The 23,401-nt window shown below is 34.6% G+C and overlaps 1 protein-coding gene across 4 annotated transcripts in view; it reads left to right on the top strand.

The window, feature by feature from the left end:
- The first annotated feature begins 1,893 nt into the window (after nucleotides 1–1,893).
- The window catches only part of LOC101888541 (protein bicaudal C), a 29,215-nt gene continuing 7,707 nt past the window's right edge, over nucleotides 1,894–23,401 (top strand). Inside the window, exons 1-11 of one of the 4 annotated variants that reach the window (XM_059131401.1) lie at nucleotides 1,894–2,442; nucleotides 12,700–13,081; nucleotides 13,215–13,264; nucleotides 13,334–13,403; nucleotides 13,482–13,561; nucleotides 13,622–13,948; nucleotides 14,007–14,132; nucleotides 14,409–14,519; nucleotides 21,475–21,582; nucleotides 21,655–21,817; nucleotides 21,891–22,867. In XM_059131401.1, the coding sequence (XP_058987384.1) occupies nucleotides 12,838–13,081; nucleotides 13,215–13,264; nucleotides 13,334–13,403; nucleotides 13,482–13,561; nucleotides 13,622–13,948; nucleotides 14,007–14,132; nucleotides 14,409–14,519; nucleotides 21,475–21,582; nucleotides 21,655–21,817; nucleotides 21,891–22,867 (2,256 nt within the window). In that variant the 5' untranslated portion in view covers nucleotides 1,894–2,442; nucleotides 12,700–12,837. Of the gene's footprint in view, nucleotides 2,443–6,909; nucleotides 7,346–12,696; nucleotides 13,082–13,214; nucleotides 13,265–13,333; nucleotides 13,404–13,481; nucleotides 13,562–13,621; nucleotides 13,949–14,006; nucleotides 14,133–14,408; nucleotides 14,520–21,474; nucleotides 21,583–21,654; nucleotides 21,818–21,890; nucleotides 22,868–23,401 lie in introns of those variants that run through there. The other 3 variants (XM_059131399.1, XM_059131402.1, XM_059131400.1) reach the window with 3 other exon arrangements.

Here is a 23,401-nt window from a genome sequence, read left to right as displayed (position 1 = left end):
GTAGTATCCATTACGAACTTCAAGAGCCAAATTTGAAACAATTCCGGTGAATGATGTCGCTAAAATCATCAAAATACCCAATATGGGGAGGTACCGTTATATGGGGGCTATAAGAAAACGTGGACCTACATGACCCATTTACGAAATTAACCTGCCTACTGGCAAAATATACATTTGTGCAAAATTTTAGCCTTCTACCTCAATTTGTTGGAAAGATGAGATGATTACAACAGACAGACAGACGGACAGACAGACAGACAGACGGACATGGCTAAATCGTCTTAGAATTGTACGCTGATCAAGAATATATATACTTTGTTGGGTCTGACATGAGTATTTCGAAGAGTTACAAACGGAATGACAAAATTAATATACCCTCCATAGTATGGTGGAGGGTATAAAAACAATATCTAGATGTATCGTTATATGAGGTATAAACAAAAACGTAGACCTTCCTAGCCTCCATAGCCTATCATCTGCCAGAGAATGCGGTACTTATTGAGAACTCCAAATACCCAGTTTGAGATAAATCTATTTAAAAATGTTCTTAAAATTTAGAATAGTGGAAGGTACCGTGGGGGCTATACAAAGACAATGATCTGTGCTGGAAACTTTCTGTCATAGGAAGTTGTACACATTGAGAAATCTAAATTTAAGTTAATTCTGGTGATAAGTGCGATGCTAATCATAACAAACATTAAGTTCGGCCGGTCCGAACTTTTAATCCCCTCCACCTTTGGGTTAAGGAAATATTTTTATATAAAATATCTGAATTCAAACGTGACCGTTTGGATAATTCTTTTAACTTAAAAATACCAAATTTGCAACAATTCTTAAATACCAAATTTGCAACAATTTCGTGGAAGAATGTTGCAAAAATCATCAGAATAGCGAATATTGAGAGGGTGAAAAAGCGCGCCACTACAATTCGCGGTAAAGTTTCAGTTTCCTTTTTTACTAAAATGAAGATTCCTCTATGAAACATCACATATCTATTTTTTCTTGATTTTTTTTTTTCAGGCTAATCGAACATTTTATTTTCATTTTATTCTTGAAAAAATGTCGCATAGTGCTCCAAAAGTTTTATCTGTGCTTTAAACCAAAACTCCGACTTCACACAAATTTTTACCTATTTTTACGCCCTATGTCATGTTTTTGGGTGTTGATGACATATTGTTGTAAGGTGCAAAAATATTACAAAATACACGATTAAATATTGTAAATCAAATTTGAAAAATATGAAAAAAAAAAAATCGTAAAATATTACTGCCAACTAGAAGTTGCAGTCCCAATGTTCAAAGCGATTAATCAGTTGTCCTACAGCAGCACTATAACAGGTGTATACATTGTGAAGTAATGTAGAATGTACGGTTGACAAAATGACAAAATAACGATCCTCAAAAAAACACTTTCGACTTCTTTTACTCGATTACAGAAGAAGTGAATTAAAATGGAAAAACTTTGGAACTTACTTTGTCAATACCAATAGATTTCGGAATGTGATCAATATGTACACTTCCCCGACAATTACCACAATTTCACCACACTTTGTAGGTAGTAAATTCTTATTGTTTGTAATGTTTCATTCCCAAAAACCGTTAATTCAGAAAAACAAACAAAATTTGTGCAAAAACAAATCATCAATGAATTGCATTGAAAGCGAATAACAATTTGTGGAATTGCTAATGCCGATGATCTTCAGTGATTAACTAAACCCGCTATCGCTCGCAACATCCATCGGTCACTCATTGATAGCGCACCAAAGGAGAGAAATTTAATTTGCCGCCTTTATTTGTGCATCAAGAAAAAATATTTAAGTTTCAACCAAAAAAATATAAAAAAATCAAATAATATACAAAATAATAATATAAAATCTAATAAATTAATACCAAAAATAATTCGAAACAAAAAAATAATTGTGCCAAGACTGACTGAAAAAAATATATATTTAACAAAATCTTGTTCTTTTTTAATCGCGTTGACTTTTATTTGACCCCTTTTGCAAAATCCACACTTAATTTATTTAACCTTTCCCCAATCCCCTGTATTTGCTTTTGGAAGAAGTTAGTTGTCTAGCTTGCTTCCCTCTTTAGGTTATCCTCACTAATTTTTATTTTAATTAAATTGACCAAATTTGACGTAAACTATTTATTTTATGTAAATCGTTTTTTTAATTGACTGCACTTCAAGTGTTTTTCTCTCCCCACCGCTTTTCCCATTGACTGGTTTATTATTCGCGTGTAAATATTTTACGTTTTCGTTACGACTTTTCCTCGAACAAATTCTTGTGTTTTTTTTAATATTTCTACGTAATTTATTTTTTTTTTTTTTTGGACTGAAACCGTTTCGCGTCGTTTTTTTATTATTTATTCAAATTATTTGTTTCTTTTGTTAACAACATACGATTTTGTAATTTCGAACAAAAACAAATTTCTGCAAGTGGTGAGTATATTTCCCGCCAAAATAATGTGATAATGATCTATGAGTTAGTTCGATAAATTTCTCAGAGAAATTATTTTGTTATTGAGTGGAAATGAAGGGAGACAAATGTTAATTAATTTAAAAGTGTTGCCAATATGCGAAAAACCTTTGACAGAAATTTTCTACCATTATATAAAAAAGGAACTTATTAAATTACACATAGGAATATTATTTGCGGGATCTTTGTCTGGATTGAATAAAATTACCAAGGAATAGAGAATATTTAAAAGTTGTTCACCATGTACAACATCTCCAGAACTTATTTGAAATTCCTAGGAGTTTCAATATTAACTTTTGTATTTTTGTACTGTCTGAAGGCCAGTCCCATATTGAAATACTTGTTCACCGAACTCGCCGTTCAATAAGTATGACATGTTGCACCGTCTTGTTGAAATCACACGCCATTTAAGTCGAGCCCATAAAACGCACCACATTTGTGACTTTTTCTGGATGCATAGGTAGCTTTTGCAATACTTCTGGCTGATCTTCACTACAAAATCGACAATTCTACATATTAATGTGCCCATTGAGCCAAAAATTAACTTTGTTGCTGAACACAAGAAGCGCACGATTTGCTTTTCTTATCAGAGCAAGCATTTTGATATTAAACTGCAATGATTTGCAAGTGTATAACGTTTTTTAAGACGATTAATGATTAAATTATATACCAAAAATGAAGATGTTTGCCAGTGAAACGAATCATGAAAAATACAATAACTTACCAGAATACCAGCCATCAAAGCACGATGCGATGAGTCGGAGAAAGTCAAATTTAAACGAATTTAGCTAAATATGACCACAAATCGTGTGTACATGTCAGTATTGTCAAAATTCTTCAGTACTATTATTGTGCGCCTGTCTGTCGTAATCAAGATACAGCCCTGTTAAATGACATACAGCTTTAAAATTTGACATAATAAATTTCGTACGGCCTCCATATAACGTTACCTCCCGATATTCGATATTCTGATCATTTTAGCTATGAAGTGTTTTTATACCCTCCACCATACATAGTATGGAGGGTATATTAAGTTCGTCATTACGTTTTTTAACTCATCGAAATAATAATTTTAGACCCAACAAATATATATGTTCTTGATCTTGACGATTTGATCTAAGACCTGTATAGACCTGTCTATCCGTACGTCTATTGTAATCACGCTAAAGTCAAAACGAATTAAGATAGGAAGCTAAAATTTTGCACAGATCTGTCTTTTGTCTGCAGTCAGGTCAAGTTCGAAGATGGGCTATATCGGTCTACGATATCTTATAGCTCCCATATAACGGTACCCCACGATAATCGGTATTTTGATGATTTTAGCCACATTTTTCAATGAAATTGTCTGAAATTCTACAGTAGGAGTTCCTTGTGAGCACTTTACCCACTGAATGAGAATTGTCTATTACGCTACCTTCCGATATTCGATATTTTGATGATTTTAGCCACATTTTTCAATGGAATTGCCTGAAATTCCACACAAGATGTTCATTGTGAGTACTTTACCCCCAGACATAGATTTTTCAGTATAGGTCCACAATATGGTATATCCCTCCAATATATCGGCACCTTACGATATTCGGTATTTTAAGATTTTAAGAGAATTTTTGGTGGATTTTATTTTTGTGGAAATGTCCTTATTCGTTCCAAATGGTGGAGCTTATTGAAAGTTCGGACCGGCCGAACTTACTGTTTTTATACCCTCCACCAAAAAAAGGATGGAGGGTATATTAAGTTCGTTATTCCGTTTGTAACTCATCGAAATAATCATTTTAATAATCATGATCAGCGTAAAATTCCAAGACGATTTAGCCCTGTCCTTCCGTCTGTACGTCCGTCCGTCTGTCCGTCTGTTGTAATCACGCTACAGTCTAAACAAATTAAGATAGGAAGCTAAAATGTTGCACAGATCTCTCGGCACTTTATGTTGCACTTTATACCTCGGCAGAGAATTATCTATATAGGTCCACAATATCGTATAGCCCCCATATAACGGTACCCCCACGGGATTCGGTATTTTGATGATTTTAGCCACATTTTTCAATGGAATTGTCTGAAATTCCACAAAAGGAGTCCCTTGTGATCATTTTACCCCCTCAAAAAGAATTTTCTATATAAGTCCACTATATCGTATATCCCCCATATAACTGTACCCCCCCATATTCGGTATTTTGATGATTTTACCCACATTTTTCATCGCAATTGTCTGAAAATCCACACAAGGAGTTCTTTGTGAGTACTTTACTCCCTAAAAGAGGATTGTCTACATAGGTCCACGATATCGTATATCCCCTTATAAAGGTACCCCCCGATATTCGGTATTTTGACGATTTCAGCCACATTTTTCAACGGAATTGTCTGAAAATCCACGCAAGGAGTTCCTTGTGGGTACTTTATGCCTTGGAAGATAATTATCTTTATAGGTCCACGATATCGTATATTAAGTATTCCGATATTAGGTTTTTTAAAGAATTTTTAATGGAATTTATTTTATTTTTATTTATTTATTTATTTATTTATTTTTTTTTTTTTTTTTTGTTTTGAAAATGTCCTAATTCGTTCCAAATGGTGGAGGGTTTTAAGTTCGGCCCGGCCGAACTTACTGCTTTCTTACTTGTTAGTGCTCCGACTGCGGAACAGCACGATTCTCGTTGTGCTCCGGTACAGTATCACTAAAATATTTTTAAGGGTTGTACCACTCCACCTCGGAACTACGGTACAGTACCATACTGTTTATTTTCGAAAGCTGATACGAAGACGGGATCTGCTTACGAAATTTCTTGTCATGGGCTGTAGTACCCATTACGAACTTCAAATATGACATTTTAAACAGTTCCAGTGAATAATGTCGCTAAAATCATTAAAATGTCGAATATCGGGAGGTACCGTTGTATGGGGGCTATACGAAGACGTGGAACGACATGTCCGAACGATATTAACCTGCTTAGCCTTATATCACAATTCGTTCGAATGATATCATGATTACAATAGACTGACAGACGGACATCGCTAGATCGTCTTAGAGATTTTCGCTGATCCAGAATTTATACTTCGTAGGGTATATTATGAATTATTCGAGGAGCTAAAATGGTGGAGAGTATAAAATGGTCCATAGAGTTTCCCGACTTGGTATATCCCCCATATAATGAATCCACCCACCCAATGGTTTTTTTTACTTAATAGTATAGGATCTTGAATGTTTCGGCTCGGCCGAACATAATCTTTTTATGCCATGCCTCAGTCACATGTCTACAGAGGTTATATTTTTTTACCTTCCATTATTGGGAAGGAACTTTAAAGACTAAACAAAAATAAAATCCGTCGAAAAATACATCTAAAATGAAAATTGTTGTATGTGAACATGGGCCAGCTTGAGCAATTTTTAGTCATGGATGGTAGTACCTCTTAGAAACTTCCAACTAAAAAATTATCAAAATACCAAAATTATCAAATTACAGTATATCGGGAGTTATTGTTAAATGGGAGCTATGCGAAACGTGGACATAGACAATATTTCGTCGTAGGTTAAAGTACCCATTCCAAACTCCAAATAAGAAATTTCAAAAAAAAAAAAAAAAAAAAAATCCGTTGAATACTGTTGCTAAAATCATCAAAATACCGAACTTGGACCAATAAATATATTTTATTTTCAATACCAAGTATCCAAAACACAAAGCAAATTGTTGTGCCAAAATCTACGTCAAATAATCTTGACTGCATCGTGATTTCAACAGACAGACGTTATATCGACTTAGAATTTTATATTGATTGTGAATATATATACTTTATGGGGTCTACGACGAATATTTGAGGATGTTACAAACGGAATGACAATGTTAATATACCCTACTTTTCATGATGGAGGGTATACTAATCCAATTCTGGATTCCCAGTGATTTCGTGACATTGCAAAAAGGCAAAATTTGGTGAAAGGCATAAAATGATAACAGAAATACAAATTGTCTTTTTAAATTTTCGAACTTTTCAATCATATATTAACAGTACACTAACGTCTTCATCATATTCTCTTGCATTTCTAAGAGTATGTGATGCACTTGCCCAAAAATCGAAGAGTTCGTAAATCTCTCTTTCCCCCACACAGTGCCTTTCAAACTGTTTACATTTCACCTCTTGCATCATGTGCCAAAACAAAACAAATAATCTTCTCCGTAGCTGTTGTGTTTGGCTACTGATCACGTTCACCGGTCAGTGAACCTTGGGGGACCGTTACTGTTTTCTATTTCTTTGTGTACTTTTCAAAGCAACAACAAAAGTCCTAACTGATGCTGAGCACAATATTCAGAGAGACAATCTGGGAGTTAACAACAGAGAGAGATAATGACAAGTCAAGTGAAATGTAAAATAGGACACGAGCATGTTGAACAAGCATTTAGAAGGAATTTAGGAAATTAATTTCAGTTTAAATTTTGTGACTTCACCACATAGTACAAGCTAGGAATCTCTTTTACTCCTTGTGCCAGTTTTTTTTGCATTGCTTTATGAAACGCTAAAATTATTCCAGTGATCATAAAATAAAACTGTTTCAATACCAAGTGTAAAATATTGAATTGACAAATGAAGAACTTTTGAAATAAAACTATTTCAAAATTGAAATAATTTAGTTTTGTGTGACAATAGTTGCGAAATATTGTGGATTTTTTTCTTTTTTTGCATCACAACGCCTAAATGCCGTTTTACACAGACTTTAAACAGTTAAGCCGTTTTGTCATGGACTTTTGCGTTCTCGAAGTTAATGAAATTTTGCAGAATTTATTCCACGCTGTTTATTTGGATTTTCAAATTTTCTTCGATATTAAATGAAAAATAATTCATTTGGGAGCAATTCCTAAATTATAACCTAACGAGGTGAGTTTCTGATCAAACGTAGATTGGAATTTATTTTTTGTGTTTAAAAAGTGTTCTCATCGCCATATTGATAAATAATTCCAATGTAATATTATTATTTAAATGGTGGAATGTAGGTTTTTTTTTGTTTTGAAATTAAATGGTGACTGCAATTATAGAATATATTTTTGGAAATTTGTCTTATTTAAATGGTATGTCCTTCCAACGTCAAGGACAGTTAGATGACATATGTACATTGGTGGCAATTTGAATGGACTGTATTTCCATATATTTATTACACCTTCCACCATATAACCAAAGTAGATCAGCCTAAAATTCGATGTCGATTTAGGAATGTCCGTCTGTCTGTCGGTCAAGTAGAACGTAATTAAATGTGTCTAGAAAATTTTATTCAAATTTACGATGTACGATGTACCAAGTTTTGATACAGTCCCCATACAACGGAATATGTTTGGGCTTCTTCACCTGAATTTGGCAAAGCTTGCATTTCCTATATTCGATATTTTGATCATTTTACCCACATTTGGGTATTTTTACATTTTATTTTACATTTTTAAATTGTTCCCATTTTTATACCCTACACCACAAGGTGGTCAGGGTATTATGTCTTTGTGCATTTGTTTGTAACAGCCAAAAGAAAACGAGATAGACCCATAGTTCCTTTTGATGATCTGTATAGAATCACTTTCCGAGTTGATTTATGCATGTCAGTCCGTCTGTCCGTCTGTCCATGTATTCTTGTGAACAAAGTGCAGGTCGCCTTTATTATCCGATTGAGATGAAATTTTCCAAACAACATTTGTTTGACCCAAGGACGAATCCTATTGAAACTGGAGATAATCGGTAAAAAATAGATATAGCTCCCATATATATCTTCGTCCGATTTGCCTTTTATTGTGCACCAAACCTGTAATATCAGCCCGAATGATATAGAATTTTGCACATACAACTAAATTAGACCTGAAAATAAGTATGCCAAATTTGATCGAAATCGGTTCAGATATAGCTATAGCTCCCATATATATTGTTCATCCGATTTGTTATATTTGTCCTCCGCAGCCGTAATATGCACTCTGTAACAACAACATTTGGGGAAATATATCAAATGCAGCTCAGGAATACCTTTGCTAAATTTTATCGAGATCCGTTCAGATTTGGATATAGCTCCCATATATAACTTCTTCCGAGTTACCTTTTATTGTGCACCAAACGTCTAATATTTACCCAAATGGGATGGAATTTAGCACATACGATCGAATTTAGTCTAGAAGGTAGTACGCCAAATTTTGTGAAGATCGGTTCAGATATAGCTATAGCTACCACATATTTTGTTCATCCGATTTGTTATTTTTGTCCTCCGCAGCCGTAATATGCACTCTGTAACAACAATATTTGGGGAAATATATCAAATGCAGCTCAGAAATAGCTTTGCTAAATTTTATCAAGATCGGTTCAGATTTGGATACAGCTCCCATATATAACTTCGTTCGATTTACCTTTGATGGAATTTGGCACATACGACCGAATTGAGTCTAGAAGATAGTGTGCCAAATTTGGTGAATATCGGTTCAGATATAGCTTTAGCTCCCATATATATTTTTCATCCGAAAATTGGGGTATATAGGTTCGAATGTAACCCCCATGTAACGGAATTCCCGATGAAAATACTTATTATAGGGAGGTAGCGTTATATAGCGGCTATACGAAAACTTAGACCTTCATAAGCAATTTTCTTCCATAGGCTTCGTACTCATTAACAACTTCTAATTCCAAATTTGAAACATTTCCGGTGAAAAGTGTTACACAAATCATCAAAATACGGAATATCAGGAGGTATAGTTATATGGGGACTATACCAAAACTTAGACCCTTATTTACAGTAAAAATAAACACCGAAACGTGGACCCATATAGCACAAAAGTCCTGCAGACCAAACACTCATCTGAGTAAAATTTTATCAGCCTTCTTCAATTCGTTCGGAAGCTAGAATGATTTCCACAGACGGATAGACAGACAGATCGTCGTTGTGTCGACATAGAATATTATGCTGATCGAGAATATATATACTTTGTGGGGTCTGTTAATGGGTATTTCTAGCAATATTTAAAAATTAGATTCCTTTTTTTATTTGATTTTTCAACGAAATCTACATTGATGTAGAGTTTAGAGATACGCCATTCATGTATTTGTGATTTTGTTAATTTTAAACAAAATTGTGGTCCATTTTACCAGCAAACCAGAGCTGACCTAAACTCTGACTCCGTAAAAAATCACATTTATTTATTTTTTTTTTTTTTTTTGCAAATTATCGGTCTTTGGTCCATTTTAAACCCTAAATATAACATCCACAACACATAGTGTTGACTGCTAAAAAAATATATGTAAAATAATGTACAATTCAATATTGTAAATCAAATTGAAAAACTCTCATTCATCAGGTGAGAATACAACGAAATCAATGCATTGCATTACTTGTCATATTTTGATGTCATCTAACATTCACAAAATCAACGAAACCATAGCGAACCATGCAAATGATCGCACTGTTGCTTAATCTAATTTGGTTGATTTATATGGTTTTCTTGTGGAACATTTTATTTTATATTCTTTTTTCTCAACAACAAAAAATATAAAAGTAAGTCATAAAATTATGAGAAAGTCAGACTAATATTCAGCCAAAATAATTGCATATATATCAATTTGTATTTCCCCACTCCGTTTGTAACCTATCGAAATAACCATTTTAGACATAACAAAGTATATATATTCTTGATTAGCCCTGTCTGTCTGTCCGTCTGTCTGTTGTAATCACGCTAGTGTCAAAACGAATAAAGAAACAGATCAGTCTTTTGCCTGCAGGCAGATCAAGTTCGAAGATGGGCTATATCGGTCCATGATATCGCATACAACGGAACACCCCGATATTCGGTATTTTAGTCACATTTACCAATGGAATTGTCTAAAAATCCACACGAGGAGTTCCTTTTGAGTACTTTACCCCTTGGAAGAGAATTTCCTATATAAGTCTACGATATCGTGTAGCCCCCTTACAACGGTACCCCGATATTCAGTATTTTGATGATTGTACAAAAATTTTTCAATAAAATTGTCTGGAAATCCACATAAGGATTACATTCTGAGTAGTTCATCCCCCGAAAGGTTGTTGGGTCCACTATATCGTTTATCTCCAATATAATGTCTAAAAATCCATTCTAGAAGTTCTTTCCAAGCACTCTCTGAAACAGAAATATCTATATAGGTTCAAGATATCGTATAGCCCACATACAACAGAATTCCCCTGAAATAAGATATTTGGCGAGTTTGGGGACGTTATTCACCGGAGTTGTTTGAAATTGCGTACCTAGAATGGGTTCTATAGCCTAGGACAAAACATTATGCAGACCCATGTCTTCGTATAGCCTCCATATAATGGTGCATTCCAATATTCGGTATTATATTAATTTTAGCGACATCATTCATCGGAATTGTTTCAAATTTCGTATTAAGGTTCGTAATGGGAACTACAGTCTATGACAGAAAATTGTCTATGCATGTCCAGACCTTCGTACAAACCTCCCTATATTCAGCATTTTGATGATTTTAGTTACGTTATTCACGGATTTTTTTCAAGTTTCGTATTTCAATATTGTAATGGCTTATGGCAAAGGTTGCCTATGCAGGTCCACGTCTTCGTATAGACCCCAATATAACGGCTATATTAGGTGTTTTTAAGATTTTAACAGAAATTTTGCCGAATGTTATTTTTTGAAGATTTCCAAATTCGTTCCAAAAGGTGGAGGGTATCCAGAGTTCGGCCCGGCCGAACTTACTGCCTTTTTAACATGTCTTTTTCTTTTTAATTTCAACCTCCATTTTTATTGCATATGTAGGCCCATGTCTCTGTATAGTTACCATACAACGGTATAATCGGTATTTCGATGACTGGAAGTGTTTTAAAATTCGTATTTGAATCGGTATTTTCATGACAGGAAGTGTTTAAAATTCGTATTTGAATATCGTAATGACCTGTGACATAAATTGCATATACAGGTCCACATCTTCGTATGGGCCCCAATATAAAGGAAACACCTTATATTGAGACAGAAAAGTGTATATGCAGGCCCACATCTTCGTATAGGCCCCATATAACGGTACCTCCCGATCATCGGTATTTTGATGATTTTAGCGACATTATTTACCGCAATTGTTTCAAATTTGTTATTTGAAGTATGCAGTGAATACTACAGCCTATGACAGAAAATTGTCTGTGCAGGTCCACGTCTTCGTATAGCCTTCATATAACGGTACCTCCCGATATTCGGTATATTGATGATTTTAGCGATATTATTCACCGGAATTGTTCCAAATTTGGTATTTGATGTTCGTAGTTGATACTACAGCCTACGACAGAAAATTGTCTGTGCTGGTCCACGTCTTCGTATAGCCCCCATATAACGGTACCTCCCGATATTCGGTATTTTGATGAGCTTAGCTCCTCGTATAGACCCTAATGTAACAGGTACATTCGGTATTTTTTAAGATGTTAACAGAATTTTTAATGGATTTTATTGTTTTTGAGAATTTCCAATTTCGTTCCAAATGGTAGAGGGTATACAGCTTTTTTACTTGCTACTACTCCTTTGCATCCTTTATTATGTCTAAAAAGTGTAATATCAGCTCAAATAAGAAGGTTTTTGTGCAAATCGGTTAAGAGGTGAAAATTCTGCCATATAACAGATCCTTTCGGCTCTAAATTATATCTGCTTCAAATCCATAATATGCATTCAAAAACCATCATAAATTGGTTTGGTTTTCTTATGGGTAGCTCTACTTAGTCTACAAATTGGTTTAGGGTATCATAAAATCGGCCTGCCAGACTTTGAGCCTTTTCTTAATGGTTTTAGCTCTATTTTCATTATCAGCCGATTTTTCCCGTAACTGTTGAAAAAATTAAAATTTGTCGCACAATGTTATTATGATATAAGATATATGGACTAATCATAAACTACATTATTGTATTCTTAATTTCTTCAAAAAATTTTTCCGTTCTCACATGGTACGTTTTTCTCTCCCTAGGCATTGTTCGACTCTTAAAAAAGGCGTCTTCTTAATACACCATTCAAATGTTATCTTTAACAAATGAAAACAAATGTCGAAAAATGATCTATGACATTTCAAAATGCCAACAGAAAAATTATTATTAGTTTTTTGATCCGCATATCTGTAAGAGCGATTTAATTTGTATTTAACAATTATTACGAAAACAATACAAATAATTTCAATTTTTTAAAATTCTTATATTCCAAAATCTATGCATTTGTTTATAACTACATTTAATTTTTTCCTTTCAGCAGTAACATTTTTTCTACTACACATAAACAACACATTTATTTATCTACTGTCTATTCACAACGACATATATATCTTCTTGGCGCTTCTATAAAACAAAACGACTTACATCTATTTTCAACATCTACGTAAATTCGAGCATCATGATATCCTGTATTAATAAACTTGTATATCCAACCGCAGCCACAGTGGCTGCGGCATCGGCGGCTGCAACACTGGCCTCATCGAGCGGTGCTCCCAGCGAGACACAAAGTGAAATTTCATCGGTGGACAGTGATTGGAGTGACATTAGAGCGATAGCATTGAAATTGGGTGTTTCGAATCCAGACGATTTGCATACGGAACGTTTCAAGGTTGATCGACAAAAATTGGAGCAAATGATAAAAGGTAAAGAAAAAAATCAATCTTTAAAGAGTACGTGAAATTAAAATACCTATGTAAAGAAAGCTAATTATTAAATACGAAATTCTAGTATTTTTCAAAAATTTAATACAGAATTTATTCTCATAACCTATTTCAGCTGATAGCTCCATAGAGGGTATGAATGGAGCTGAGTACTTTTTTGAAAGCGTAAGTATTCAGAGTAAGTTTTTTTTTTTTTTTTTCAAATTATTTAAAAAATATATATTTTATTGGTAGGTTATGAAAACTACTGAAACCTATATAAGCTGGCCTTGTAGACTTAAAATTGGAGCTAAGAGTAAAAAGGGTAAGGGTCTAAATTGTAAAATCCTAAATGTGTAACCACTCTTACGCTCTTGTTTCAAAAACTCCTTTTTCTTTATAGATCCCCATGTACGCATTGTGGGAAAAGCCGACGAAGTGGCTAAAGCTAAAGAACGTATTTTAGCTAGTTTAGACTCAAGAGTGAGTAGATCTCTAAAAATATTTTAAGAAAATGTGCCATCAAATAAATTTTCCTTTCAGGGCACCCGTGTCATTATGAAAATGGATGTCTCCTACACCGATCACTCCTATATTATAGGACGTGGTGGCAATAACATCAAACGCATAATGGAAGAGACTGCAACCCACATACATTTCCCCGATTCGAATCGTTCGAATCCAACGGAAAAATCCAATCAAGTTTCTTTATGCGGTTCCTTGGAGGGTGTAGAAAAGGCCAGATCTCTGGTGCGTTTATCTACACCACTGTTGATATCATTCGAATTGCCGGTAATGGCAGCAGGACGTCCCCAACCGGATAGGGATACACCATATGTAACGATGGTCGAGCAGAAATATAATGTGCAGGTGGGACGTGCTGACCTTTTATCTTTATACTAATTTTCTATCCAACTTTTATTCGTAGGTCATTTTCTCATCTCGTCCGAAATTACACTCATCCCTGGTCTTGGTTAAGGGTTCAGAAAAAGAAGCCGGACATGTTCAAGAAGCTACACAAACGTTGATAAATTTTTCATGTGAAAATATTGCGGTTTGTATATGGAAATTCAATTCCAGTTTTTACTAATTCTTATCACCATATCCTATAAAAATAATTTATGTGTACGAAAAAAATTGCAAAAAATGAGAAGAAGAATAGACTTTGCCGGTTTTGATATTAACAAAAATTAAAAAATTCTAACATTTTTCGAATTTTAAATTTACTGATTTTTAATTGTTTCTCAATGCCATAATGGTTCCAAAAACTTGTTATATATATGTATTAATTTCGGTTTTCTAACATTTTACTTATACTTTGTTTTCTTAGAGTCAAATTTTAGTTAACATGCAATTGGAGATATCGCCACAGCATCATGAAATTGTTAAAGGAAAAAATAATACCAACCTATTGAGTATTATGGAGCGCACAAACACTAAAGTAAGTTTTTTTTAATTTTAATGCTAGCAATACGAAATCCTTTATCAGCTCTTAACAGCAATAAGTATTTTAGTTATATAAGAAATACCTGTGCCCTGTGGAATTGAGATAGGAAGCTAAAATTTTGCACAGATCAGTCTTTTGTGTGGTCCACTTTCTCGTATAGCCCCCAATAACGGTAACATCGACATTGGGTATTTTCGACGTATATTTTTATACCCTACACCACATAGTGGTAAGGGTATTATGTCTTTGTGCATTTGTTTGTAACATGGAGAAGGAAACGAGATAGACCCATAGTTACTTTTGAGAACCTTCATAGAATCACTTTCTGAGTCGATTTGTGCATGTCAGTCCGTCTGTCTGTCCATGTATTCTTGTGAACAAAATGCAGGTCGCATTTATTATCCGATTGAGATGAAATTTTCCAAACAGTATTTTTTTGGCCCAAGGACGAACCCTATTGAAATTGGTGAGAATCGGATCAAATTTAGATATAGCTCCCATATATATCTTCATCCGATTTCGGGTTAAATGTGCACCAAATATCCACTATCAGTCCAAATTACCTGAATTTTGGCACACCCAACCGAGTTCGGCCTAGAAGCAAGTATATCAAATTTGGAGAAAATCGGTTCAGATATAGCTATAGCTCCCATATATATCTTTCATCCGATTTGATCTTTAAGTCCCTCACATTCCTACTATGCACTCCACAACCGTGATATTTGGTACCAGGTATTAGATGGAGCACAGAAATAGCTGTTTTAAATTTTATCGAAATCGGTTCAGATTTGGATATAGCTTCCATATATATCTTCATCCGATTTCGGGTTAATTGACCACCAAATGGCCAATATCAGCCCAAATGGCCCGAATTTTGGCACATGTGACCGAGATTAGCCTTAAAGCAAATACAACAAATTTGGAGAAAATCGGTTCAGAAACAGCTATAGGTACCATATATATCTTTCATCCGATTTCGGGTTAAATGTGCACCAAATGTCCACTATCAGTCCAAATTACCTGAATTTTGGCACACCCAACCGAGTTCGGCCTAGAAGCAAGTATATCAAATTTGGAGAAAATCGGTTCAGATATAGCTATAGGTACCATATATATCTTTCATCCGATTTGATCTTTAAGTCCCTCACATTCCTACTATGCACTCCACAACCGTGATGTTTGGTACCAGGTATTAGATGGAGCACAGAAATAGCTGTTTTAAATTTTATCGAAATCGGTTCAGATTTGGATATAGCTTCCATATATATCTTCATCCGATTTCGGGTTAATTGACCACCAAATGGCCAATATCAGCCCAAATGGCCCGAATTTTGGCACACCCAACCGAGCTCGGCCTAGAAGCAAGTATAATAAATTTGGAGAAAATCGGTTCAGATATAGCTATAGCTCCCATATATATCTTTCATCCGATTTGGTGTTTAAGCCTCTCACGTTCGTAATATGCACTCCACAAGAATGATATCTGGTACCAGATATAAGATACAGCCCAGAAATAGCTGTTTGTAATTTTATCGAAATCGGTTCAGATTTGGATATAGCTCCCATACATATCTTCAACCGATTTCGGGTTAATTGTGCACCAAATGGCCGATATAAGTCCAAATGGACTGAATTTTAGTACATCGGACCAAATTCAGCCCAGAAGCAAGTATATCAAATTTAGTGAAAATCGGATCAGATATAGATATAGCAACCATATATATGTTTCATCCGATTTAGAGTTTTAGTCCCATACATTCGTAATATTCACTCCACAACCTTGATATTTGGTACCAGGTATTAGATGGAGCACAGGAATAGCTGTTTTAAATTTTATCGAAATCGGTTCAGATTTGGATATAGCTCTCATATATATCTTCATCCGATTTCGGGTTAAATGTGCACTAAATGGTCAATATCAGCCCAAATCACCAGTCTACGTAAAATTTGGAGAAACCTGGTTCAGAGATAGCTATAGAATTAGATAGAATTAGATAGATATTGATTTTGTACCAAATATCTCATAGAGCTCTGAAATGCCCTGTATAAACCTTTTTACGAGAGCTCTACTAAATATGCATAGTGGTGTAGGGTATCATATAGTCGGCCCCGCCCGACTTTTGAGCTTTCCTTACTGGTTTATTTTTCAAAATGGTGAAGGGTATTATAAGTTCGGCCCGGTCAAGCTCAGCTGCTTTTTTACTTTTAATTTTATATAATTTGCTACGGCTAAAACGTGCCCCATCGAACCAATGATTTTGACCTCTATGTCTCTTTGGACCAATTTCGTTTCAGGAAATTTGGAGTCGATCTAGAGATGTCCGTAAGTCCGTCCGTCTGGCTGATTCGCACGATAACTCTCAAAAGGTGTATACGATTTGGCCCAATATCGTAATATTATTATGAAACTTATCCGTCTACTCCTTCTGGCACCTCCTTCACAAAAGGAAAATTTTTCAGAAAAAAATTACCTCATAGAACGAAAAAGAATTATCCAATTATCCAATTTCGTGCTAGGTTAGTTACGAAAATAAAAAATATTGACCCATTCCATTCCTACAAGGGTCAAATTTTATAATAATTATAATGCTAAAAATTGCAAAATAATCATCCAATTAGTTTCAAGCTCTGCAAATCCTAATATTTCAGATACCTCCTCCACAAAATTTTAAGTATTTATAACCCTTATACCAAGTCTTTCTGAGCTGTTCGTTAAACCCGAGAACTGAACATGGGATTTTTCGACCCAATACTTTCGGTACCTCCCCCACAAGGGATCAACATTTTAAATGGTTACAAGTCCCATAACATGCAAAATAATTATTCCATGTTTGTTCTAAATTCGTACAATGAAATATTTTTAACTATATTAAATCTTGTGTAAATATTGAATTCATGGTTTCATTCTTTCTTGTATCTCCCCACAAAGGGTCAACATTTTAAAAAATGTTAAATCTCAATTCAATCAACCGTAGGTCTAATGTAAATATGGTGCCTCCTCCATAAAACAAATCGAATAATATTGGAAATAATTAATTTTTGCACGTCTTAACATTTTATCAGTATTAGATAAAGTCCGAAAATCGAATACATACGTCCACTCTTTCTCGTAACTCAACCACGCAAGTTCAACATTTTCAAAAAGGTATAGGGTAAGTGTGCCTAATTTCGGCACGTCCCAGTAGTTGGCACTTTTTATTTTTAAGCCCAAACAAATGAAACTTTTACAACTAAATGTATTTTGTTTACTTCAAATATATTGTCAGTTATCTTTGTGTACAATTTCGCTAAGAAAAGATGATTTATTCTAATAAAAATTAAATTTTTGTCTGTGAAGGTCCTCAACAAGCCATATTCTTAAGAAAAGTACAATAAAGACGTCGAATCAGTTTAACTAAACAAAAATATTATATTTTAATGAATTAATTTATTATTAATTATTCTTACAAAAAATTGGTATGCCGACTGTTGGAACATGCCATACAGACAAGCGGCAAGTGGTGCCGACTACTGGCAAAAAAGCATGGTTTTAATGAAACTACAAATTTATGAAATTTAATAAATAGTTATTAAAACTTTATTTATTATTGCAAAAACTATACAAAATTTCGAATCTGAATAAATTAACTTTTGTAATAATTGAAAAGTTCCACTCAGAATGGTGAGCGATTAAAAACGCGAAAATCCCAAAAGTGCCGAGTACTGGTACACTTACCCTATGCAACAATCTTTGATTTATTACAAACCTGGGACGACGCAATGTATATATCAGAATTAGGTCTGATGCGAAATGGAAAATATTGGCCCACACCTTCGATACCACCCAAATAAGGTGTCAATATTTTAAATAGTAGTAACACAAGACAAAATATATTTTAATGAAGGAACATAGGCTGAAGATATACAAAACGGACAGATACTTTTTAACTTTTTTGCTTTTCATTTCAAAAATTCGATACCAAATTCTAGCTTATTAAATTGTTAGACATCTGTGATTATGTAACACAGAACAATATAAATGAAATACTGTTTATTGCATTACAACTGTGCTCTATTCCAGAACTGCAGCAATCAGGGCTGCCATTTTTGCCGATTTGTCGGCATTTTGACGATTTTTCACTCTAAAATTGAGAAATGCCGATTTTCCGATTTTTACCTCAAAAATGACGATATTTTAACGATAGTCTTAAACTGCCTCACTTTTTAATTTAAAACGTTGTCAAAGTCAACGTCAAATAAAATATATCTGTCTTTTTTGGCGCATATTCTCAAAGTTATAAGTACCACCTACAAATTATTTGAAAAATAATCTACCGGAATTCATAATTTACTTAACCCAATGCAGTTACTTTTTAGAAGCGTTTTGAGTAATTTCATCAGACAGGACGTTATAAGAGATAATATTCATTTAACTGACTTTGTGGACACTAATTTTTATAACCTCAGTCATATGACTAGCCTCATCTCAATGACGGTTTTAGACCCTAGGTCTCTTTGGACCAAATCCGTTTCAGAATATTTTGAGTCGATCTAGCGATGTCCGCGAGTCAGTCCGTCTGTCTGTCTGGCTATGCGCAGGATAACTCTCGAAGGCGGTATCCAATTTGGTCCAAACTTGGTACATTGTAATATTATTATCAAACTTAGATCGAGTTCGCAGATGGGCAATATCGGTCCACATCTTCTGGTACCTTCCCCACAAAAGGTCAACATTTTGAATATTCATGAAGGTCATGAAACGCGAAATTAACATTCGATTCCATTAAGACTCGTTACATCTCAATATTTCCATTAACACCAGATCTTTTATATAGATCGGACCATTTCTTCTGGTTACTCCCCTACAAGGGTCAAAGTTTTGAATAACCAAAACGATTATGAAATCCGAAACAAGCATCCGGTTCTTTCCATATTTTACTGATACAAATTTTTTGTATTAATACAAAATCTGCTGTGAACATGGAACATATAGGTCCACTCCTTCCGATCGCCCCAAATGGTTATTATTTTCCATGAAGCTCGAACGCGAAATTAACATCCGATTCTACTCAAACTTGGTTCATCTCAATATTTCCATCAACACAAGATATTTAATAAAGATGGTAGAGATCGGACCATTTCTTTACAACTTGCTATATCTAAGATGAACATGGAATTTATGATTTCGCACATACCAATATTTTTATCGGTAATGGATGAAGTATGAAAATGGAATACATCGGTCGACTATATCTGGTACCTCACGCACATTTCAACATTTTAGAAAACTAACACATATCTCATATCCTGTGAAGAAAGTAACCAATATGGGGCAAAACATCACGTCAATATTTTATATCATATTTACTTAGGCGCGATATGAAATTGACAATATTGGCCCCTTGTAAAACTCATGGTACAATAAAGAAGTAAAGTAGAACTACCAGCTGATTACAATTTTTTCCAAGTGTGCCTGTGGTTTTGGAAATATATACTATAATTGTTCGAAAAGTACTAAGTGGTACTAAATTGGGTATTTGGCAAAGGGTCTCTGGTGGTAAAAATTGCTGGTTTTCGTTTCGTTAGTAACACCTCAGCTTTGAAACAGTTTACACTTAAAACAGTTCACACTTCTACAGTCACACAGTTTACATTTCTAAATTGGTGGGATTGACAATGGGTTAAGATCCCATTTAAAACTCCTACTGATTTTCGCCTTCAGAGAGCTGTAAATTTTCGGGTATTTCTACTGATTTTAAGTATAAATGTAGATGCACGTTTTTCAATTTTTATACCCTATGCTACCATCGAATTCAGTATACAAGCAAGTTCATAAAATATATATAGTTCCTGTATATATCTTAAACCGATTTCGGGTAAATTTTGCACCAAATGCCCTGACCTAAATCAGTCCAAATGATCTGAATTGTGGCATATACGACATAATTTAGTCTAAAAGCAAGTATATTAAATTTAGTGAAAATCAGTTCAGATATAGCTATAGCTCCCATATAATGTTTGATCCGATTTGGGGGTTTAAGTCCCTCATATGCGTAATATACACTACACAAGAATGATATTTGGTTCCGGACATCAGATACTCCTCGAAAATACCTCTGTCAAATTTTATCGAGATCGGATAAGATTATGACAAAGCTCCCATATATATATTTATCCGATATCAGGTTTATTGTGCGCCAATAGGCTAATGTCATTCCAAATGGACTGAATTTTGGCAATTACGACTGAATTCAGCCTATAAACCAGTACTTTAAATTTGGTGTAATTCGGTTCAGATATAGCTATAGTTCCCATATATATGTTTCATCCGATTTGGGTTTAAAGTCCCTAGCAAGCGTAATATGCATTCCACAACAATGATCTTTGGTACCAGATATCAGATACAGCTTTGAAATAAGTGTATCAAATTTTGTCAAGATCGATTCAGATTTCGATATAGCTCCCATAAGTATCCTCAACAGGTTTCGGGTTAATTGTGCACCAAATAACCAATATAAGTCCAAATGATAAGAAAATATAAAACGAAAACTGTTCGTAGAATAAAGTTGATGTTGTTTTCTGAGTCTAAGCAGGGTTGAAGACGTGCGAAACATTCTAAAATATATTCGAGGGGAACCTTTCTGATTTATTTTACTTTTTTATATGATTTATTTTTTAAGACAATATTTGCTGACAAATAACCCCAAATTAAATTGAGCTTGTAAAATATTTTTATGACTTTGACAATGCCAAATATCTTGTAGTATGAGTGCTATGCGAAATCATAGACTTATATATACAATTTATTTATATTTTTCATATATTATATATTTCAAATTTCATATTACCTCAAATCGTGGTGGTACCGTTATATGGAGCCTAAAAAAATTTAATTCAATACTCTAATAATATATATTTGTATTAAAATTATTTTTTGTATAACTAATGACTTATTTTCCTTACTTTGTAGATAATCTTTCCCGATCTATCTGATATGAATGTTAAACCATTGAAGAAATCTCAAGTGACTATAACTGGGACCATAGAAGGTGTCTATAAGGCACGACAACAATTACTTGTGAGTAGAATTGAAATATGTAATACAAATCTATGATATTTCTTATGATCGTCTTGCATGACTTCTTAATAGGGTAATTTACCGATTGCCTTAATATTTGACTTTCCCGACAATCAAAACGATGCCTCTGAAATAATGAGCCTTAGCACTAAATATGGCGTTTATATAACGTTGCGCCAGAAGCAAAGACAAAGCACTTTGGCCATTGTTATTAAAGGAGTCGAAAAGTTTATAGGTAAGTCGATCATTGTACATATGTATGTGTGAGAATATATTGCTAATATCATTTCAATTCTTTTCTCTCCCAGACAAAATCTACGAAGCCCGTCAGGAGATTTTACGTTTGACAACACCCCTGATTAAGCCGGACATACCGGAACGATATTTTATGCCGCAGGACAAAGATTTCAATTTGGTCTATCGCACCACATTGACAGCATTGTTGGCTGGCTATAACGAAAGTCCGAAGGCACTCAATGTAATGCCGACCACAACCGGACACCTAACGTCTTTGTCCCCCTATGGCAACAATAATAATTTGTTGCTTAACAATAACAACAACAACAACAATAATCTTTTGAACAACAACAATAATAATAACAATGCAAATCTAAATCAGTTGAATCGACAACAATTTGGTGGTCTTTATCCCACCACACCGACGGGCATTTGCTCGCCAACGCAAAAATATTTACAGATTCATAATAGCAATTATGCTAGGCAACAACAACAACAACAGCAGCAAATTCCACCACAGCAACAGCCACCACATTTGCAACATCAGCATCACAATAACAACTATTTGCAAGTACTGCAACAGCAACAACAACAACAGCAGCAGCATCACCACCACCACCCACAGCAGCAACAGCACCAACAACAAACACAAATGCAGCCACCCACTCACATCATCCATCAGCAGCAGCAACAACAACAACACATACCCCAAACACATAATATATCGCCACGTAATAGCTGCAGCAACAACACCAGTGGCTATCAAAGTTTCAGCAGCAGTACAACATCACTGGAACAGGCCTATCCTCCGTTTGGCAATGCCTTGGGTGTAAATACCAACAACGGACCAAATGGTCCATCTTTGCTCAATGGCAATAGGCCATCACCATTTTCACCGGATTCCAATTATAGCAGTGAGGCTGGCTGCAGCCGTTTGGGTAGGCGCTCCAGTGATGGTGTCCTCTTGGGCTTGGGCGCTTCAGGACCCATTGGGCCGATGGTACCCGGTAGCGCTGAAAGTTATCGTAACTCTCACTATGACTTGAAGGTATGTGACAATTCACTTTATCCAGTTGTTCAATAATATAACACAATGTATCAAAAGTGGATAATTTATCCGAAGTGGATAACTTATTCACTTTGGATAAATAATTCATCGAGGAGAATTCATCCAACGTGGAGAGAGAAGGGTGATAATTCTTCGCGCGTGAATAATTTATCGAAGAAGAATAATTTATCCAACGTGGGTAACTTATACAACATGGATAATTTGTCCAAGCTGGATAACTTAGCCCACTTGGAAAAGTTATCTAATGTGAATAATTTAAGTAACGTGGATATCGAGGATAATTTATCCAAGGTGGATAACTTTTCCTAGGCTTAAAATTTATCCAGTATGATTAATTTATCCAAGGTGGAAAATTTATCTAACGTGGGTAAGCTAGCCCAAGGGGATAATTTATATAACGTAGATTATTTATCCAACGTCGATAACACTGTGCAACACAAAAAAAAAATGACGAGTAAAGTCCAACAGATTATGAAAGTAAAACTAAAACCAGTAAGTAAAACTCAAAAATCG

The sequence above is a fragment of the Musca domestica genome, unplaced genomic scaffold, assembly GCF_030504385.1.
Source record: "Musca domestica strain aabys unplaced genomic scaffold, Musca_domestica.polishedcontigs.V.1.1 87, whole genome shotgun sequence".
Classification (NCBI taxonomy): domain Eukaryota; kingdom Metazoa; phylum Arthropoda; class Insecta; order Diptera; family Muscidae; genus Musca; species Musca domestica.
Note: the sequence above shows the minus strand (reverse complement) of the source record. Positions and strands in the feature narration are given on the sequence as shown.